This window comes from Zingiber officinale, chromosome 3A (assembly GCF_018446385.1).
Source record: "Zingiber officinale cultivar Zhangliang chromosome 3A, Zo_v1.1, whole genome shotgun sequence".
Lineage (NCBI taxonomy): Eukaryota > Viridiplantae > Streptophyta > Magnoliopsida > Zingiberales > Zingiberaceae > Zingiber > Zingiber officinale.
In genome coordinates, this window is record NC_055990.1 from 7308007 (window position 1) to 7327625 (window position 19619).

Consider the following 19619-nt stretch of genomic DNA (forward strand, 5'->3'; position numbering starts at 1 on the left):
TCTCTGTTCTCACTCGTTACCTCAACCCACCGTCGGCGGCACCACCGACGGGCCTCGGTCGCCGCCTCGATTAAAATTATATCCTAGGGGGACGGTGAACGTAGTGGGGTCGCATCGATGCGATCAGTGTTGAAATTTGGTCGAATTTGAGTAGACTTTCCTTCACCATCGATCTGAGTCCCTGCTCAAATTCTACCAAATTCCGATGTCGATCGTGTCGATGACGATCCTCCTCGGTTTACCTTCCCCCTAGGGTATAGTTCTGGTCGGGGCGACGACCAGAGGCCGTCGGTAGCGAGCTGGAGGTGACGAGTGAAACACGGGGAGAGAGAAAATTGGGGACATAGGATCCGATTTCATATTACAAATATAAAAATAATATGATATTGTTATCGAACAAATACTTAATAAAACAAAAATAAATGAAATAAAATATAATATAAAGGTAAATAATATGATGGAGTTGGAGCGAAGGTGTGAAATGTGAAAATCTACCACTAACAAATAAATAAAATATTACAAATATATAATAAAAAATTATTTAAAAAGAATAAAATTGATAAAAACTGATTAAAAAATAAAACTGTTAAAAAAAATTTGATAAAAAGCGGATTAAAAAGAAATAAAAATTTGTAAAAAAAAAAATGCGGACACTTAATAAGAGCCAGGGGTATAAAGGTCAAAAAAATGGGTGAAGCCGGGTGGTGAGGGGGAAAAGCAGATCTCATATCACAATTAGATCACATACTCATCAAATATCTTACTTCTAAATATCCTAAATTTCATAATAAATATCTTACTAATTAAATATTCACGAGTCACACTGTCATTTTATTACTTTATATTAAATTTTATATTTAAATAAAATTAATTATATTTTACCAAACATTTAGATGAAATTTTAAAAAAAATTAAAGAGAGTTGTAGCACATGTGGGCCCTGCTGTAGGCCACCCCATGCCGCCATGCGCGCTAGGCACGCGGGTTGTGCTACAGCTCGCACTTTTTTTTTAAAATAAAAATAAAAATAAAAATTTTAAAATACTTTTATTTCGTTGTTGTAGTAGTTTTTGTTAAAATTATTATAATACAAAGGAAAAATATTATAACAAAATTATAAAATATTTATTTATACTTAATTAATATTTATACATATGAACAACAATTATTGCTCTAACTTGATCAAATTCATTTCAATTTTTGTTGGACTAATTTAATTCAAAATTAGTATAGTATTTTTTTTTCCAAAACTATTATAAATAATTTTGATTAAATTACTTTATATTATAATAATTTTAAATAAATTTGTTATAAGTTATAAAAGTTAGTTTTGAACAAAATTATTATATATTATAATAATTTTAACCAAAATTACTATAATAATATTAAAAAGACATTTAAAATATTTTTTTTTATTTTCCCCAAATCAGCTCTTATAAGTGCCATTGCTTTCTCGTGAAAACAGAACAACTATCGAGGGTTTCTCCGCTCTCCACTGCTGCTCGCCTCGTCTCGTCGTCGTCGTCGTCGTCGTCGTCGGCTAATCGAAATGGTCCGCTCTTCCTCTCTCACTGCATTGCCCTACCTTTTCCTCTCCATCGTCGCGTTCTTCTCACGCCAACGTATTCTTTCTAATTGCAGGGGATGTATGTTCAGAGCGAGTTCCTTTTTTTTTTTTTTCCTCTCGCTTACTTTTGTTGTCAGATTTTTATCTTTGTTCCTATTTCGTTTCTTGCTGTGATCTGTGGCTATCTATTTTACGCGCTCAGAATAGTTGTGATGGTTCCTTTCTCGGTGGATCTGGTATTGCTTATTTAGATCCTCTCCGTATATGACATGAAAAAAAAGACCTTCTTGGCAAGCATCTACTCTTGCCTGCGAATTGAACTTTACATAGAAGTCTTATTGCACTTAAGAGGAAGTACATATGGCATCTGGGACTAGGGTTTTGAATTTGTGGTTTGTGAACTATATATGTAGTAGTGTTGGTTCTGCAAAAAGCAACTCTGACTCCAGACTGATGTAGGATGAGAAAGATATATAGACAATGTTATTCTTCATATTCTTGGAATTATTTATTTGCTTATTTGCTTTCTTATCCTACCTCTGTACTCTTTCCTTCCTCTAGAATACTCTCTTAGTATGGCCAATTATCTTTTTCCATATTATCTCACTGTCTGATTCTGCATCAATTAGGTAACGTAGCTAGTCCAACATCCATTTCATACCAAAATTCGTCACAAATTTAGTTGGTCTATTATCATTTTCTGCAGGATTAATGAAGAAAGTCTTTGATCTTGAATAAGGTCTCAAAAAGTGCATGCGAGCAATATTCAGTTAACCCAAAACCCTTGGATCTTGAATAAGGTCTAAAAAAAGTGTCTGCAGGCACTTTGCGGTCAAGTGCATATGCGATATGTGGGGGCATATGCGATCAATGTTAAAAATTATACTACTAAAAATGACTAATATATCGACAATTAAGTATATTTCAATATCTCTAATTTATATTTTCACATGGGACAAATATGTCAATCATATGATGCATAACTTACGGAATATGTCTATCAATATTAACAGCACTGTTAAATTGATCTAAACAAGGTTTTGTAGCTGCACATGCAAAGATTTTAAGTGGTGTCCTTCAATACCTGCATAGGTCCTATATGTGCCCAAGCGGAAGCTTTTAAAACTGTGATCTTGGACAATTGCATTCCCTTGTTACCTAATGTGACATTGGGGTTTCGTGTCAGCGGTCAGTTGTAGAATTGTAGTTCTTTGCATTTTTTGTGCTTGTTCTGGCAAAATTGTTAACACTCTAACTGACTAATTACTTGTGGTTGCTTCTAAATTGTCATGAATATTAGAAGCAAACCACATTGTTGAGTACAACCAAAGGTGCAGTGAACACACAACAACAATTGGGATGGACAAATCTTGTCACATTGAAACATAAATATGACAATGAAGGTGGAATCAATGGTGACATAGGAGTCTTTACCATGTCAAAGTTGTCTTTCGTTCCTCTTTATGTATCTCTTTGGTAGCATGGCCAATATTTTTTTCTTGTTTAATATTTTTGATGCCATGATGATGTGGCATCAGCAATGAGGGTGGAGTTGTTCATGTTTTTTCTATGGTTAGCACTTAACATCCCACTTTATATTTTTTTATTGAAATGAAATCAATATAATTTGTATATTTTCATCAATGTAAAATATGAACCTATATATTTTTGTTGCGAGACACCATCAGTTTGTTCTACTGTATATCTATTATTTTATACATTTTAGGATTTGAAAATTATTCTAAATGTGGAATAAATATAGTTTTAATATATTTATTAGTTCATTTCCAAACCTTCCCATTCATGATTAAGGTTTAAGTGGAAATTAACCAAATTATTAATGGTACGACCTTCAATTGGACTACAGTGGTTTTTAAATATTGAGATACACATACGAAGCAGGATTGGCAATTGGTATTAGTTGTTGCAAAAATTGGAGTATAATGATTATTCTTTGCATCTATTAGTGTGATTGCTTGAGATTACAATTTCAACCATATCATGTGTTATGGCTGGCCTTCCAGCAGCTTGTAATTAGATCTTGTTAATAAGAGAAAGTAGTGGCATAGAAAGTGGTGGCCTAGGGGCTTTTCTAGATGCCTCAAGATCATGAGGTGGTTGACATGGATATAGACTGAACGACGATTCGACTGTTCGAAACTGTTGGTTCAACAATTTGGAACCGCCAGGCGACGGTTCTGACAAGTCGACCCTTAATCTTGGTTACATTTTACGGTTCAGAATATTATATTAAAAAAATAAAATTATAAATTTATTTTTAAAAAAATATAAAGAAGGGCTTGTACCTTTTCAAGTTGTCTACGTATCCTCTTGGGGCATAAGAGAGTCAAAGCTCATGTTGTTCGCTTATCTTTTTACCCTTTTATCTTATGAAATGACATCGTTACTTGCTTCCATTTCCTATACTCGTAGTCATTCATCGATATCAAAGTCTTCTACTTCGTTATCTAAACGTTGCATTCCTTGGATTCTTTTTTTTGGTTTTCGTCTAATCATTAAGTAATGCTTGGGCTTTCAAAGAATTCGGAGACAAAGTAGATCGTCATTCATCCAATATATTACCTTTGGCAGTAAATGTCTTTTCTATAGCAACGGTTGACACTGAATAAGCTAAAATTTCTTTTGCGATAATGAGGAGGATGGGAAAACTTTTAGTTTTCTATGACCCATCGTAGAATATCAAAATTTGACTCGCTATCTGCTACACTAAAATCAAAAGTTGTAAAATAATTCTCAAATTCCTTTGTAAAATTTGAGGATTCTCGTGGACGTTTTGTTTATTCTTTTAATATAAGATGTGCTTTTATAAGTTTTAAATTACTACTACTAGTACTAATATTTTGTGTTTGAGATATATTAATTTCTAATTCATATTTTATACTATAATATTTATAAATATCATATAAATAATTTCTGGTATTATATACAATATTAATAGGATTAGGAGAAAAAGAATCTTTATATGAAATTAAAACATCATAATACAAGACTAACATTTCCCGTAGAACTTTTAATTTAAATTTAGGTCTAAAATAAATGCAACTAAATAAATTTTAGGAATATAAAAAATATTTTAATCATTTCACTTTCATTGCTAATATGTAAGAAGATAAAAATTCATATGTACTATGTTCATTTAAATCTAACACCATATTACAAAAATTCATCAAAACTAAATGAACAGTAGGATAATAAAAGTTGTTCGGTTGGATCATTAAATACTTTTAAAATTTCACAAATACTACTACATATATTTAAAAATAAATATATATTAGTATTAAAATGAAACTTATAATGATTGATACGTCGTGAAACTTTTTTAAGTCTTATTCTATTGCTTTTACAAAATTTATCACATTGTTTTATTATAATAGGATGCGACCATAAATAAGAAACAACATTTCTAATTGATTTAATATGATTTTCTAAATTTTTAATTAATCTTGAACACATGAATTTAAAACATGACATAGAATGTGAAAAAACTTACCACTAATAAATTTAAGTTTTTCAATACTAGTAGCATTAAAACTAGCATTATCCAAAAAAAAATCTCTCCCACTCTCTAGCCAATTTGGCGATCGGATGACAAGTTACACTCATATACGAATGTGTTTGTCAATGATTACTTCAAATATGAGAACATAGAGAAATTTTATTATTTAATTTACTAAATTTTTAATTAAATCTTTTTCCCCTTGCATTACTAGTTTTTTAATTGTATGAGTAAGTATTGATCGAGGAACACTTAGCAAATGTATTAAGTAATTCTCTAGTTTTTTAAGAACGTTCAATTTTCGTCGGGTGCTTCGTTTCGATGTCGTTTCAACTTTCAATGACTCATAGTTGTCGCCCGCTTGGAATTTGTAGGAGGTTTTACAATGCTTATATTTTGCACGCACTTCTCTAGACAAGAGAGCGACCTTCGCAAAATGTTTAGTAAAAATAAATGATTTTAAAGGAGGAGCATCTCAAACTTTAGAAGTATTGTCATCGGTACTTCCTTGTGTGTCGGGTGTTGGAAGTTGCTCGGTCTCATCATCAGTAAATTAAATTTGAATATTGTAATCCTCATTCGGATTGACTATTTTCTTGTGCTTTTGAGATCGAGATGATGAACCTCCTCTTTCCATTGTAGAATTGAAATCGAAGTGTGTAGAATTGAAGTTGAAAGCGTGTAGAGATTTCGGAATTGAGAATGAGAATAGAGAAGATGATGTGGAAATAATGAAATGAACTCCTTTTTTTTTATAGAGTTTGGAGAGTAACGGACAATAAATCGTAATCATTGATAAAAACAATGGTCAAATAATTTCAACAGTTAAAAAAAAACCCACTCCCACCCCACTCAACTGTTAGAACCACCGGTTCCAACGGCTATATATATATCGCGTACGAGTGGGGTGGATGGACAGTCAAGTTTCTCTCTCTCTCTCTCTCTCTATATATATATATATAAACAAAACCACTAAACCGAGCCACAGTTAATTGGGGGCTAAACCTTAACCGGCTCGGCCCCTACTGGGCTAATTATGGTTCTGGCCCGGCAACCTACATGGATTGCTTTAATGATTGATAAAGGGTGGAAGACGCACAAGGAATGTTTATTTGATAGTTAAAACAAAAAATAGGTCATACCTAGATTAGGGTGGTCTGCCTTTATTTTTTTCAAAATGTATGATATTTGCTGAGTAATTCAAAACCAGAATGAAGCTTCAGATTCATTTGTTCAGATATTCCTCATCATAAAAGCTATTGATTCAAAACTCGTCAATGCTAAATTAAGAGAGGACTGTGATGATCAGGAAGTTTGAAGGTTGTTATGCTTCCTGAGAAGGCTTATTCTACCAATCAATCGTGGAGCTTTTATGCTTAAGTTTGTCATGTTTCACCTAATGACAAGTGTTTGGTAAACTATGTAGTCTTCAAAAAAAAGTTAGACTAGCATATATGAGAATGCTACGATGGATGAGAGGTTTCTGGGAAAATAACCAGTTAATATACTACTATTTGAGCTCAGTAATTTTGGGTAGTTCCACAATATGATAAGAAAAAGAGAATGGTTTAAAGATGCTTTCCTTCACTTCTGGTGTTGTTTTCATATCTTCAATGAGAGTCATCGCTCTCCTTTTCTGTGTCTGTTGGTCCTATCTAGCTAGCAGGTGAAGCTCATCCTCTAGAAGGGAATGGGGGATAACACTGAGGTGCTAGGGGGAGGAATGAGGTGATGGTTGGGGCTCTGTGAGGAAGAGCACGATAGGTGACATTGAAATTTGCATAAACCTTCAGTTTACATGGAAAGGGGTCACTTGTAGATGACCTTTAGTGTTAGTCCGCAAATTTCTTGAGTATCTGGCATCGATGAAATGTGCATGGATGAGCGAGCAATTTATGCATTTGCTATTTGAAAGAGGAGCTAAAGGTTGAGGTCATCAATGTATTTTCTACATGAGATCTTTATATTTATCATATCAACTAACAGATGTATTAAGCATCAGCAGCTAGTTGGAATTTTATACTATCTTTGAACTCACTTGAGTCTAGCTTGGGGGATAGTGTTGAAGACCCGCAATATGTATGTACAGAGGGTGTTGCCTTGGGTTGTAATAAACCTAAAATAATTTTACCGTCTATAAGGTTAGAATGAATGCCCAAGAAAGAAGAGATGAATGACCTAGAATCTCTCTAGGATACTCCCTCCTCATTCTCAGTGCTATCACTTGCTTGGAATCTATTTATTATTTCCACTTTCCAGCTTAATGACCATGATAGTTCTTTGCTATTCTGCTCATAAGCTATAATGTGTTTTACAAAAGCTACTTCCCCAAATGGAAATGACCATGGTGAAGGTGTTTTGTAGAATGTTTCCAGATTATGATCCTGCAGATGCTCCTGATTCGACGATCCAGCAGGGTTTTAGGCAGATGAGAGGGGACTTGCAGTCACTTCATCAGCAGCAAGAGGAGATGCTGCAGCAGGAGAAAGAGATGCTGCAGCGACGGGTGGTGATGCTGCAGCGGGAGGAGGAGATGCTGCAGCGACGGGAGGTGATGCTGCAGCGAGAGGAGAAGATCCTGCAGCAGCTACGGGAGATGCTGGATTTTCTCAGGACTTGGCATCTTAGCCAGCAGCCATCAGTCCCTTCAGCAGCTGCAGGAGGTGATGCTGGATGTTCTCAGGACTTGGCATCTTAGCCAGCAGCCGTCTCCTCCTTTTGATTAGCTCTATGTTTGTCATTCTCTAGTCTATGTGTTGCCTTAGTTGTGCAGCTAGTTGTAGCTATGCATGTTTGCTTTATGTTTGGATGTTAGTAATGAATGTTTGAACCCTTATCTATTTTGCTTAACAAGTTAACTTTCTATGGTTAATCAGTGTCTATCTAATTGTTGATAATAATTTAGTATGCACTTGTTCATGTGATTAATTGTTTATATTTATTATTTTACTTATGTGTAATTTTTTTAAAAATTATTTTTAAAATAATTTAATTTTTGCACATTAATTTAAAATTATTTTTAAAAATACTTTGAAACATATCTTTCGGAGTTACTTTGAAAAGTTGGCTTTGATGTATTCTGTTTTGATATACGTGTTAGGGAGAGAAAATCGAGTTCGTTTAAATTCGAAAATTTTACAATTTTGAAAATGGTACGTTTAAAGTTGGAAAATTTATAGAATATCATGATAATATATAATTTTTATAAAAAATAAAAAAAATTATTAATAAATCTTTAAATTATGAAAAACAAGGAATATTAATATAATTTAATTTTAGGCTACAATTATTAAAGGTTCTTAATTTATCCATTAAAATTTATACATATTGAGAACTTTTATTTCTAACTTATTAAAATTATTTTAATTTTATTGTACCAGTTTTATTCCCAAATTATTTTTTTTCAAAGTTACTATAAATAATTTTGGGTTAAATTGCTTTGCATTATCAGTTTTGAATAAAATTGTTATATATTTTTTTAGAAAAAGAAAACCTTCCAATTTTTGCTTTCCCCAAATCAGGTCTTATAAATGTCATTGCTTTCTCGTGAGGGGGAAAAAGCCGAACCCTAGACAGAACGATCGAGGGTTTCTCCGCTCTCCACCGCTGCTCCCCTCGTCGCGTCGGCTAATCGAAATGGTCCGCTCTTCCTCTCTCACTGTATTGCCCTACCTTTCCCTATCCATCGTTGTGTCCTTCTCACGCCAACGTATTCTGTCTAATTGCAGGCGGATTCTTCACGGGGGAAGTATGTTCAGAGCGAGTTCCTTTTTTTCTATCGGTTCTTTGTTCCTTGTTTCGTTTCTTGCTGTGATCTGTGCCTATATGTTTTGCGCGCTCAGAATAGTTGTAATGGTTCCTTTCTCGGTGGATCTGGTATTGCTTATTTAGACCCTCTCCGTAAATTGCATGAAAAAAGACCACCTTGGCTAGCATTTACTCTTGCCTGCGAATTGAACTTAACATATAGAAGTCTTATCGCACTTGAGAGGAAGTACATATGGCATCTAGGACTAGGGTTTTGAATTTGTGGTTTGTGAACCATATATGTAGTAGTGTTGGTTCTGCAAAAAATAAATCTGACTCCAGACTGATGTAGGATGAGAAAGATAGGAAAGGGTGATATTAATTCTCTTAAAGACAATGTTATTATTCATATTCTTGGAATGCTAGTATTTTCTCTCCTATCCTTCCTCTGTTCTCTTTCCTTCCTCTAGAATACTGTCTTATTATGGCCAATTATTTTTTTCCACTTTATCTTACTGTCTGATTCTGCATCAATTAGGTAGCGTAGCTAGTCCATCATCCATTTTGTACCATAGTTCGTCACACATTTAGTTGGTCTATCATCATTTTATGTAGGATTAATGAAGAAAGCCTTTGATCTTGAATAAGGTCTCAAAAAGTCCATTTAAGCAATATCCAATTATCCCAAAACCCTTCAATCTTGAATAAGGTCTAAAAAAGTGTATGCATGCACTATGCGGCCAAGTGCATATGTGAAATGTGGGGGCATATGCGAACAATGTTAAAAATTATACTAATAAAAATGACTAATATATAGACAATTAAGTATATTTCAATATCTCTAGTTTATATTTTCACATGGGACAAATATGTCAATCATACGATGCATAACTCATGGAATATATCTATCAATATTGACAACACTGTCAAATTGATCTAAACAAGGATTTTTAACTGCACGTGCAAAGATTTTAAGTGGTGACCTTCAGTACCTGCATAGGTTGTCTTATATGCCGCCCAAGTGGAAGCTTTTTGAAACCATGATCTTAGATAAGTTGCATTTTTTGTGCTTTTTTCTTGTACTGGAAAAATTGTTAGCACTCTATCTGATTAATTACTTGTGGTTGCTCCTAAATGGTCATGAATATTAGAAGCATTACACATAGTTGAGTACAACTAAAGGTGCAGTGAACACACAACAATCGGGATGGATAAATCTTGTCATATTGAAACATGAAGATGACAATGAAGATGGAATCAATGGGACATAGAAGTCTTTACCATGTCAAAGTAGCCTTTCATTCCTCTTTTTGTGCATCTCTTTGGTAACATGGTCAATGCTTTTTCTGGATCTTTAGTATTTTCGATGCCATGAGGATGTGGCATCAGCAATGAGGGTGGAGTTGTTCATGTTTTTTTCTATGGTTAGCACTTAACATCCCACCTGATTTTTTTTTTTACTGAAATGAAATCAATATAATTTGTATATTTTCATCAAGGTAAAATATGAACTTAATATATTTTTGTTCTGAGTCACCATCAGCTTGTTCTATAGATAATATTATTTATTCTATTGTATAACATGTCTATTATTTTATACATTTTAGGATTTGAATACTATCCTAAATATGGAATAAATCTAGTTTTAATATATTTATTAGTTCATTTCCAAACCTTCCCATTCATGATTAAGGTTCAAGTGAAAATTAAACAAATTATAAATGGTACGACCTTCAATTGGACTACAGTGGCTTTTAAATATTGAGATACACATTTACGGAGCAGGATTGGCAATTGGTATTAGTTGTTGCAAAAATTGGAGTATAATGATTATTCTTGCATCTGTTAGTGTGATTGCATAAGATTACAATTTCAACCATATCATGAGTTATGGCTGGCCTTCCAGTAGCTTGTAATTAGATCTTGTTAATAAGAGAAAGTAGTGGCCTAGAAATGGTAACCTAGGAGCTTTTCTAGATGCATCAAGATGATTGTGGCGGTTGACATGGATAGCTTTAATGATTGATAAATGGTGTAAGATGCACCAGGAATGTTTATTTGATAGTTAAAACAAAAAATAGGTCATTCCTAGATTATGGGTAGTCTGCCCTTATTTTGTCAAAATGTATAATATTTGCTGAGTAATTCTAAACCAGAATGAAGCTTCAGATTCATTTGTTAAGGTATTCTCATCATAAAAGCTATTGATTCAAAACTCGTCAATGCTAAATTAAGAGAGGACTGTGATGATCATGAAAAGTTTGAAGGTTGTTATGCTTCCTGAGAAGGCTTACCCATTCTATCAATCAATTGTGGAGTTCCTATGCTTAAGTTTGTCATGTTTCATCTAATGACAAGTGTTTGGTAAGCTATGTAGTCTTCAAAATAAAGTTAGTGTAGCATATATTAGAATGCGAAGATGGATGAAAGGTTTCTGGGAAAATAACCAATTAATATCCTTTGATTTGAGCTCAGTAATTTTGGATAGTTCCTCAATATGATAAGAAAAAGAGAATGGTTTAAAGATGCTTTCCTTCGCTTCTAGTGTTATTTTCATATCTCCAATGAGAGAGTCATCACTCCTATTCTTGGGTCTTTTGGTCCTATTTAGCTAGCAGGTGAAGCTCATCCTCTAGAAGGGAGAGGAGGATAACACTGAGGTGCTAGGGGGAGGAATGGGGTGATAGTTGGGGCTCTGCGAGCAAGATCACAAAAGGTGACATTAAAATTTGCATAAACCTTCAGTGTACATGGAAAGGGGTCACTTGTAACTGATCTTTTGTGTTAGTCTGCAAATGTCTTGAGTATCTGGCATCGTTGAAATGTGTATGGATGAGTGACCAATGCGCATTTGCTATTTCAAAAAGGAGCTAAAAGTTGAGGCCATCAATGTATTTTCTCCTTGAGATCTTTATATTTATCATATCAACTAACAGATGCATTAAGTATCAGCAGTTAGGTGGACTTTTATAATATCTTTGAACTAACTTGAGTCTAGCTTGGGGGATAGTGTTGAAGACCTAATTCATGTATTGCAATATGTATGTGCAGAGGGTGCTGCCTTGGGTTGTAATAAACCTAAAATAATTTTACCATCTATAAAGGTTAGAATGAATGTCCAATAAAGAAGAGATGAATGACCTAGAATCTCTCTAGGACATTCCTCCCTCCTCATTGTCAGTGTTATCACTTGCTTGGAATCTATTTATTACTTCCACATTCCAGCTTAATGACCACTATAATGTGTTTTACAAAAGCTACTTCCTCAAATGGAAATGATTATGGTGAAGGTGTTTTGTAGAATGTTGAAAATACTTAAAGCACTGCATTCCCTTGGGAAGATGTTTTCAAAAGCTAATTTCTCAAGTAGTATTTAGAAGACTTGATTGACAATGATAAAATAGGATAAAATTTATTTAAATATAGATGAGGATAAAGTAGGGGATTGAGTCTAATGACTAGGAGGTTACATATAACCAATCACACTTAGTAGGATAAAGGCTTGGTCATTATTTTTGTTATAAAAATAAATATAAAATTAAATATAAAATTAAATGAATAAAAATTCATAAATAATTTAAATAAAGTATTGTAACATAACCATAAAATAATATTAAATCATTTTAATATTGGATATTAAAATAATTTAAATTACTTTATTGGAATGTGTTGTAACATAACATTCAATAATTAAAGATAATGACTAAATGCATATTTTATGATAATATAAAATAATATAAATTATTATTTATTTCTTCATATTGTGCAAATCATACTTACAGATGAAATAAAGATTTCTTTACCAAATTATAAAAATTAGTAAGAATAAATCTGTTAAATAATATTTTAAATAGTTAACTAATACTCTGTATTAAAATACAATAAAATAATATAGGAATAAAAGATGTTGTAATATTATTCAATCAAAACAACAAATAGTGTTTGAATGTCGTGACAATAGTAAAATAATTTTATGTTGATAATAAACAAATTTTACCAATAATTTTATCTAATACTTAACTAATTAGTAATTAGTATATATCCTAGGTTGAACCAACAATTTTTTAAAATATTTTATTATGAATGTTGCATTTTTAATTTTTTGGGTATAAATCATAAGGTCACCCTGTATCTAATACTTAAATAATATTTTACATTTTAACTTGTCAAACTACTGTGTTGTACAATATACTTTAACATAGAGTACTTTCCCAAAATGCACTTTTGAATGCAAATGCAATGCCAAACACAAAAATTATATTGTTACTGATATCCTTGACAGAATTGCATCATTATTATTAAATAATAACTGGAATATTTGACGTATGTTTTATCATCAAAACCTTATCATTTGAGGTTAGATGCACTTTTGAAAGGTAATGCTAGCCTCGGCCTACACTATAATATTCATATTTCTTAGCTGAATTACATCATGATTATTACATAGTAACAGAAGTATTTGACCTATTTTTTATCTTCAAAATCTTATGTTTTCGGGTTACTTTACCAAATATGCTGAAATTGTAGATGATAGCTACTGGTTGATAACTGTAGACCATAACAATAGACCACGGAAGTTGTCTCTCTTTTTGTTCAACTTGCCATTCTTGATTTATTTTGTTTTCTTAATTAGTGTTTCTGCTAGGTGTTGGCTGTCCTGTAGGGACACTTGTTGTCTGTCCTCTCGGGACGGTTTAGTGGTTAGTATATGAGGTGTTGCCAACTTGAGGTCTAGGGTTCGAATCTCGACATAGTCGAGGTAAATGTCTCCCTCATGCACTAGTCATTATTTCAAGGGCTAATAGCAACTCGTGATTTGTTGGCTCTGGGATGGATTGGCTGGGTGGGGATGCTGGGGGCGAGCGCATCGCCTTTTGTCAACTTGATGATTAATATGTAATCTTAGTGGAGAGATAGAAGCAAATCTCTTCTATGTTGCGAACTATTCAACTACTTGAACGTGAACTGGAGCCTATTAGTTGGCATCTTATGTGTTTGTGTATCTGACTCCTGTGAATCTCATTTCTTCTTTATTGTAATATTTGCATATTTCTTTCACTATCTCTCTCTTTGAATATCCTGTAAATGCATCGCTAGACTGGGACTAACAGGCATTATACAACTTCAATTTTCCTATATCCATTTTTTCCCCATATCAAACTCTAGCTTTTTCAGGTACTCTCATTCACTGTCTCCATATCGTGGTCATTCCAAATCAAGATCTCCTCCTAGGGGTTTGTCTCACTCAAGGTCTCGGTCTCCACTTAGGGGTCGGGCAAGATCTCGATCTAGAAGTCGGGACAGGTTTATTTTTTCTTGTGTTTGACGTTAAGTTCATGACATATGTTTTTTTTCCCTGTGATATCTTTTCTCATTGCCTGAGTTTGATTGCAGGGAGGCAGCAAATTTTGGAAATACTCTTTATGTAACTGGCCTTTCATCCAGGGTTACAGAAAGGGACTTGGAACATCACTTCTCCAAGGAAGGAAAGGTCTTTAGATTCTACATTTTTTGTTTCTCAAATTTAACTATTATCATCGGTACAAGTCCTTGATTTTCTTTTGGTAGATTGTGGGATGTCACCTGGTTGTTGAACCGCGTACACGTGCTTCTCGTGGCTTTGCATTTGTGACTATGGACAATGTAAAAGATGCTGACCGTTGTATCAAATACCTCAACCAATCAATCCTGGAAGGACGTTATATAACAGTCGAGAAGGTATAATTGCTGGGACCTTTGTTGACTATTGCAGTTGGGGCATGCCCACTCATTCCTTAACTTGGAGATTTTTTGGTCACATTCAGAATTTGCTTCAGATATGTTGGCAGCAATCAAAGATGATGTGTTCATCAATATCAACTTAACTCACACAGCTTGATGAATGGCCAGCTTAACAAGTTTTCCATGCATCAGATCAACAACTAAACATACCAAATCTTTCCAACTTAACAACCTCAGCATTCATCTTCAACTCACCACTCTCACAACTAATCAACGGACAATACCAACTCATACTTGGGCTTAATGGTACCTCAACTGTTGCATTCAGCTCTGGCGTTGCAACTTGATTTATGTTTCTCTAGGCCTTGAATGTTTAGTATTTTTTTGCCCCATAATGACCAGGCTGTCTTCCCCTTACTTTTTTTTGCGGTCCCATGCAACAATGCCTTTGTTATATGAAGATGATTTACTGAGCTAAAGGAAAGGCAAGTATGAAACAATAACATAATTTCTTGTTTCTTTTCAGTCGAGGAGGGGGCGAGCACGGACACCAACACCTGGAAAATACCTTGGTGTGGCCAGCACAAGAGATGGTGAGCTAAATTATTTGATCAACTACTGTCAAATTTATCAGGGCTAGCTGTTCATGCTTGTTATAGTTCAACTGTCATTCCTGGAACACAGTCAGTTATTTTTCACTAATCTTGGTGCTAATGTCTTGCTGACAGGTCGCCGAGGTGAGCGAGATAGATATTTTGGGGGCTACAGCCGTGATGACTATGGTGGTGGTTACCAGAGATCTCCTAGGCACTCTCCTTATCGTGGTGGCCATGAATACTCGCCTCAGAGATCACCTTATTATGATAGCAGGTACAGAAGAGGACGATCGAGGTCATTTTCTCCTTATGGTTATGGCAGCCCACCCAGAGCATCCTATGGGCGTCGTGTGAATGGCTATCCTCGATAGGAGAATAGGTTTTGAGGCCTGGACTTAAACCGGGTCATTCTACTGTTTAATTATTGTTTAAACATCAGAGTCTAATGTTGTTCTCTAGAGTATAACGACAAATATGTTTGATGAAATTTGATACTCCTGAAAAATGTGGCTTGTGTTATTTTGGACTTATTCGTAGTAAAAATAGTTTGTTGGCTTTAGGGATGATAATGGGTAGGATTTTATATTCTTATATGTCCATACTCATCTTTATATTCATTGGGTATTTAATTTTCATACCTATCTCTATACTTGTCGGGTTTTTGGGTATTCATATTTTATCTATCATCCTATTATTTCTTATCATTTTTATTTTTTTAAAAAAAATTATTTCAATATACTTGTCAGATTTTCCAAGTCTCGTGCTCCTTCGATCGGGTGAATATTTCTTGTGGAAAAGAAGATAAGATACGTGTTGATCGGATAAAGAGACAAATTAAGTCTTTTGTTTTAAGATGGAAAGTGGGTTAAAGTTTTTTTTTTCTTAATAAAAAATAAGGCTATATATATATCGGGTAGGATATGAGAAGGATTTTATCATATCTCCATACTCATACCTGAAATATTCATACCCTAATATTTATTTACTATAATCGGATATAAAAGTTCTCTCCATTTCCTCCTCCATTCGGATCGGATATGAGATTATCTATCGGATTCGGATGAAATTATCATCCTTAGTCGGCTTGAAACTCTGAGTTCATTTCGCTTGTATGCAAATGTACTTATTAATGAACGGAATCTCTATGCTTCTAGGCGTGGCACGGTTCATTTGGTTGTGTTTTATGCAAACTTTTGAAGTAGAAGCTGGCCGTGTAACAGTCTGTGATTGGCTAGGCATGACCCATGATGGCTTGTGAGAAGTTATGCCGGGGCTCAAGCCGGTCTTGGCCAATTTTGGGTGAAGCTATGGCAAATATTGATTTTAATAAATCGTGTAATAGCTTAGGCATCGCACAGTATGGCATGACTCGACGTCTGATGGTTTGCGATAAGCTACAATATAGAGCTGGAAGGTCCACCTGCATGTGCCTGTGCTTTATCCTCAACTTGTTTACCACTTGCTTTCATGCCTGTGATCTGCATGTGCTTGTGCATATCATGTTGATCATGTCCTTTAAATGGCTGGCATAAAGTTAGTTCTTTTGTTATGTCACCAAGTTTTAGTATTAGTATCTAATTTCTCCAATTCTAATCTCAATTTTACCTACATCATGCCATCATTGTGTTTTGTACGACCTTCATTGTAGACCACAGATGCTTAGATTTAGATAGATATTTTTCTTCCTAAATAAAATTGGACATCCAGTTGCAATGTCACATATTTTTCAGATACGACGACTTTGATCATGCTGATCTCAGTACGCAGCTAACTGTCGAACGCTATCGGCACTACGCGGATCAGAGATGGAGCAATGTTGCCTGAAACCAGACATCACCATCTCCCTCTCTGCATCTCTGGAGCCTCTCCTTCCCCTAAGCAGAAGCAAAACATGGCGCAGGAACACAGCGTCACAAGGCAAACAGAGTGGCCCATCACCTGAGAACCCAAACTCTTCCTCTGACAGCATCAACAGTTCTCGGAAGACCCAGCAGTTAAGAAACTCCAAGGGAACCATGAACCTCTGCCCTTCGCACGAGCACACCATGAAGTGGCCTTTAGCTGCAATCGTCTTGTTTGTCGCAACGTCCTCACCACCGAACTGATCTGGATAAGCTTCTCTGTTCATCCAGTGGATCCTCTTCCTTCCTGAGGCAGCCATCTTCCGCCACTTCCTTGCAAGAGCAAGAAGTCTCCTTGCACTAAGCATGGCTAAGAAAATACGATGAGTAGAGCCATTGAATTGCCTTCTACTTATATAGCTCATGGACACTCTGATTGATATGGGGCAGAGCCATGTGGTTAGCATGCGGCATGCTTTGCATCTATGGAGCATACATGTTTGGCTGGGAGTGCATTTGGAAATCTAGGCATTTCATGAGGAGATGTAGACATGTAGTGTAGATTGGTAACATGGACATCCATCATGCCAACAATGTGCAGTCACAAGTGGATAGATATATATTGCAGGATTTGTAATTAGGATATGAATTGATTAAAGAGTATTCCATATGACAAAAAGTGATGCACTCATCTTAGGCTGTCCAGTATCGTCGGTGTTACACAAAGGGAGCAACATCTCTCAACTTCTACCGTGGAAGAAGAGAAAGAGAGAAAAAGAATGTGCATAGCTATTAGAGTAGGTATTCTACAAGCCAATTGTTGGATAGAGTTTTATTGACTTTATTGACTCTTGTAAATAATTAATCTTTATTTTAATATAATTCAATTCAGTTTGGTATTTATTTTATCTTTATACTCATGCTAGATGCATATATAAAGTCCTTGAATATACTATATTAAGATGTGATAGTATATATATAATGGTCATCATGAAATACATTAATATTCACTGTATATTTTAAATATATTCCTAGTCAATTGGACTGCCTAATAAACAAAGATAAAATACCGCTTGAGATAGAGACCAACATTTGTGGTGTAATGTACCATGTTTTATTGGTAAGGACATAAAGATGTTCAAACATACATATGGATGATCATACGATGAGTTCATCAAACATTCCCTCGCACGGACATTCCAAGTGGTTATCATTTATCAAGTGAATAAGTCTTTGGTTGTGGTTGTATACTAGTAATCCTTATGACCCGGGATAACACTGAGACTCTATATATTGGGTTATACTTTGACTCATTTACCGACTCCATTAGAGTTATCAGGTGGTGAGATTGAGTGTAATAACGAAACATATAGGAGCCAGTATTATAGTCGGGGATTCACCACACACCCATGAGGATGGATGCCCTAGGGGTGTCAAAAATGAACCCGACCCGACGACCCAACCCGAATCGACCCGAAAAAAATCAGGTTCGGGTTGGACATTTTCGGGTTCGGGTCGGGTTCGGGTTAGAGGGTATTCGGGTTGGATCGGGTCGGGTTCGGGTTGACCCGGGTTGACCCAAATATAGGGTTTAGTGGGGTTTTTTTAGGGTTAAATCAAATTTTATTTTGAAAATTAAGATGTTTTATGTATATTAATATCAAGTTAGTATGATAATGATGAAATATTCAGATAAAAGTAAAGAATTATAGGGAAAATAACTCCAAAAAGTCATTTTGAATCGAATTTTCGGGTTACACGGGTTGGGTTCGGGTTGGGCGGGTTGGGCGGGTTCAGGTTCGGGTTTAGAAAAAAAAAATTTAACCCGACCCAACCCGACCCGACCCACCCGAATTGACACCCTTAGGATGCCCTATGTAATATGTTATTTTATAGTATATAAAGTCTTTAATCAGAACTAAAAAAATGTGTTTTAGGAAAGAAGTTTTCTAGTTGCACATGGGATATCACTACAAGATACATCTCATAATTATCGAATCAATATATAACTCTCAATGTACCAATGATTACAGATTTGATTGGGATATATGAGATGAAGGGACTGAATGATACGTTAACCATAATTGATTGGTTCTGTAGGATCATAAAGTGTGTTGAAAAAGGAGGGGGGGGGGGGGGGGGGGGGGTGAATAGAGCGAGTTGTTTTTTTTTCACTTTTTCGGAAAACAAAGAATATACAGTAAAAAAACAAAAAGAAATAATGCTAACACTTTTTTCTTTTACTTGGTTCGGAGTTTTTGATGACTCATACTTCAAAATCCGCATTCGCTAAGTACTTTCATTGGACAATTCACTAAAAACTTGAATATTACAAAATGATATAGAATTTAAAGTACAAGTAAATAAAGACAACTATACCGACCACTTAGAGTAGAAACTTGGGTGTTGTCGTCGAAGTAGTGTTTCAGTGTTGTAACGGAGTTTCAAAGCAACATACGAGTATGAAGTCATAGTCGATTAATCTATGATGCTACTGGTTGAAGATTCTTTTATAAGTCTTTCCAAGCGTCTGGACCACCCCTGGGCGCCTCAACTAGAGCTTATTCGATTCTGCTTTGACTCTTAGTTATCCAACTCTGGGTGCCCAGACCACTCCCGGGCGCCTGGACC

At 34.9% G+C, this 19619-nt stretch overlaps 3 protein-coding genes across 4 annotated transcripts; 2 read left to right on the top strand and 1 right to left on the bottom strand.

Annotated features, from left to right (window-relative positions):
• The first annotated feature begins 1461 nt into the window (after positions 1–1461).
• Positions 1462–7919, top strand: LOC122051124 (trichohyalin-like). Of its 2 annotated transcripts, XM_042612081.1 has the most exons (3): positions 1462–1551; positions 1641–1645; positions 7448–7919. In XM_042612081.1, exons 1-3 carry the CDS (start codon positions 1549–1551, stop codon positions 7779–7781), a joined length of 342 nt encoding a protein of 113 aa, XP_042468015.1. In that variant the 5' UTR covers positions 1462–1548; the 3' UTR covers positions 7782–7919. The 2 variants fall into 2 exon arrangements, with proteins under 2 accessions (XP_042468015.1, XP_042468016.1); XM_042612082.1 differs by lacking the exon at positions 1641–1645 and having other exon boundaries at positions 1463–1551.
• A 676-nt stretch (positions 7920–8595) lies between these two features.
• LOC122051125 (serine/arginine-rich splicing factor SR45a-like) lies at positions 8596–15706 on the top strand. Its single transcript, XM_042612083.1, has 7 exons — positions 8596–8722; positions 8812–8831; positions 14006–14134; positions 14225–14321; positions 14399–14548; positions 15078–15144; positions 15280–15706. Exons 1-7 carry the CDS (start codon positions 8720–8722, stop codon positions 15516–15518), a joined length of 705 nt encoding a protein of 234 aa, XP_042468017.1. The 5' UTR covers positions 8596–8719; the 3' UTR covers positions 15519–15706.
• Positions 15707–16903: 1197 nt separating this feature from the next.
• On the bottom strand, positions 16904–17413 carry LOC122050181 (auxin-responsive protein SAUR64-like). The gene has a single exon (XM_042611114.1). It carries the CDS (start codon positions 17411–17413, stop codon positions 16904–16906), a length of 510 nt encoding a protein of 169 aa, XP_042467048.1.
• Between the last annotated feature and the right edge of the window lie 2206 nt (positions 17414–19619).

Excerpts from the sequence above, each read along its gene's own strand:
- LOC122051125 (XM_042612083.1), top strand. Across the intron at positions 14,135-14,224 it reads CGATCTAGAAGTCGGGACAG|GGAGGCAGCAAATTTTGGAA; the intron begins GTTTATTTTTTC and ends GTTTGATTGCAG. Across the intron at positions 14,549-15,077 it reads GTTATATAACAGTCGAGAAG|TCGAGGAGGGGGCGAGCACG; the intron begins GTATAATTGCTG and ends GTTTCTTTTCAG.
- LOC122050181 (XM_042611114.1), bottom strand. The coding sequence starts at position 17,413 with ATGAGCTATATAAGTAGAAGGCAATTCAATGGCTCTACTCATCGTATT.